This window comes from Egretta garzetta, unplaced genomic scaffold (genome assembly GCF_000687185.1).
Source record: "Egretta garzetta isolate BGI_Z169 unplaced genomic scaffold, ASM68718v1 scaffold884, whole genome shotgun sequence".
Lineage (NCBI taxonomy): Eukaryota > Metazoa > Chordata > Aves > Pelecaniformes > Ardeidae > Egretta > Egretta garzetta.
In genome coordinates, this window is record NW_009259330.1 from 27,148 (window position 1) to 28,965 (window position 1,818).

The 1,818-nt window shown below is 68.5% G+C and overlaps 1 protein-coding gene across 1 annotated transcript in view; it reads right to left on the minus strand.

Annotated features, from left to right (window-relative positions):
- The window catches only part of PNPO (pyridoxamine 5'-phosphate oxidase), a 3,889-nt gene extending 3,820 nt beyond the window's left edge, over positions 1 to 69 (minus strand). The window contains exon 1 of the mRNA XM_035892357.1: positions 4 to 69. Within this exon, the coding sequence (XP_035748250.1) occupies positions 4 to 69 (66 nt within the window). The remainder of the gene's footprint in view (positions 1 to 3) is intronic.
- Positions 70 to 1,818: the final 1,749 nt, after the last annotated feature.

Consider the following 1,818-nt stretch of genomic DNA (forward strand, 5'->3'; position numbering starts at 1 on the left):
AGCAGGAGGGGGGTCCCGCAGCCCCAGCAAGGCGCCCAGGGGCCGCTGCGCCCTGATGCTGGCACCCATGGCCGACGACGAGGCTGAGCCCCAGGGCAAGTACGAGCACCCAGGGGACCAGGACCCCCCATCCCCGCAGCGCCCTGCACCCAGCCCGGGCCACGGCAGGTATGGGGCAGGGGCACGTCCCCATGCCAGCACCGGTGGTGCCCCCATGTCCCCAAAGCAGGGAGGGGGCTGTAACCCCCAGGGGGCCAATGGTGACCCCATTCCCTCCTGGTCCCCAGGGCCCTCCTGCTCGCTGAGGACATCACAGCCAGTTCCTCAAGGGGCTCGTGGGGCTGCTGGAGAGCGCTGCCGCCATGCAGGTGGGTCTTGGTCCCTGCGGGGTGAGGGTCTGGGGACAGCCCTGCCCCCATGTCCCCAACCCACGCAGCTCCTTGCCCCATGGAGGCGGAGGACCAGCCTGACCCTGGCCCCCAGCAGGACGCCCATGCCCAGCCAACCCCCCTCTGTCCCCACAGGTTGGGGTGCTCCAGCCCTTCTCCACTCACAGCCCTGGGGAGCAGGGCTGTAACCTGGCTGATGCCCCCCGGAGCCCCCCGGCCTGGCTGCTGCAGGCAGAGCTGCCCGGTGGCTTCCCCCCCTGCCTGGGCACTGAGGAGGGGGCCAGCAGCCCGGCTGCACTCACCAACACCGCCTGCCTCTGGGAGGAGAGCGGGGGGGACACGCTGCCCAACAGCACCCCACTCTGGGCCTCACCCCTGGAGGTGTGTGGGGTCCGGCTGGGGGTCCCACCAAAGCTCCTGGGGTGCCACCAGGGATCTGGGGTCCTACCAAGGCTCCTAGGGTCCCAGCAAGGCTCCAGGGGTGCTACTGGGCACAGTGCCATGGCTGGAGCGGAGGGGACAAAGGGTTCCCCCAGGGCACAGGAGAGGTGGCCAGGGGGCTCCTCAAGGGATGGAGGGGGTCAGGGTACCCCAGGGGAGCCCGGGGGCAGACCTGAGGGCGAGGGGCACCCAGGCTCCATCCAGGACCCAGATGAGAGCTCTCCCCCTTGCCACAGGAGAATGGGAGGCCCAAACTGGAGCTGGTCCCCAACTTGGGGGTATACATCACCCACCCGCAGCTGGACAACCTCTCACAGGTCTCCACCGACAAGCCCAAGCTCATGACCCAGTGCCCGCTCAATTACTTCTTCTCACGGCAGATGCTGGCCTGGTCCTCAGCCACAGGGCAACGCATCGCCTGCAACACCACCACCATGGAGCAGCCCCTCCGCCTGCCCGTGGCTGTGGTCAACACCATCAAAGGTAGGGGATGGAGGGGTGGGACAGGGTCCCTCATCCCCTCTTAGTGCCACCTTGGCCATGGTGGTGGGTCAGGAAAAGCCACGGTGCCACCTGCGAATGGGGCCAGGTCCCCCTCCGCCCCACAGAGTACGTCACCAAGATGTGTGGCCGCGGCTGCGACTTCAACGCTGTCATCAACAGCAAGTGCGGCACGTCCCGGCGGGCCGTCAAGAAGATGGTCGTGAAGATGAAGTGAGCCGAGACCCACGGGACGTCCACGTCCCTCCGGCCACGCCAGGGGATGAGCCCAGAGCCCTCCGGTGCCGCAGATGGGAGAGGGGACAGGGAGGGACATCATGGGGCTGGTGGGATCGCACCCTTCTGCTTAGGGAGGGGCTGCGACCGGAGGGTTCACCCCACGGCGCCCAGCTGGCTCAGCCCCGTGCCCCTCGGTGGCAGAGCCCTCGACCACGAGTCCTGCTCCCTCCAGGGGCGGGGGCCGGTCAGAGCAGGGATTTGCTGGTGC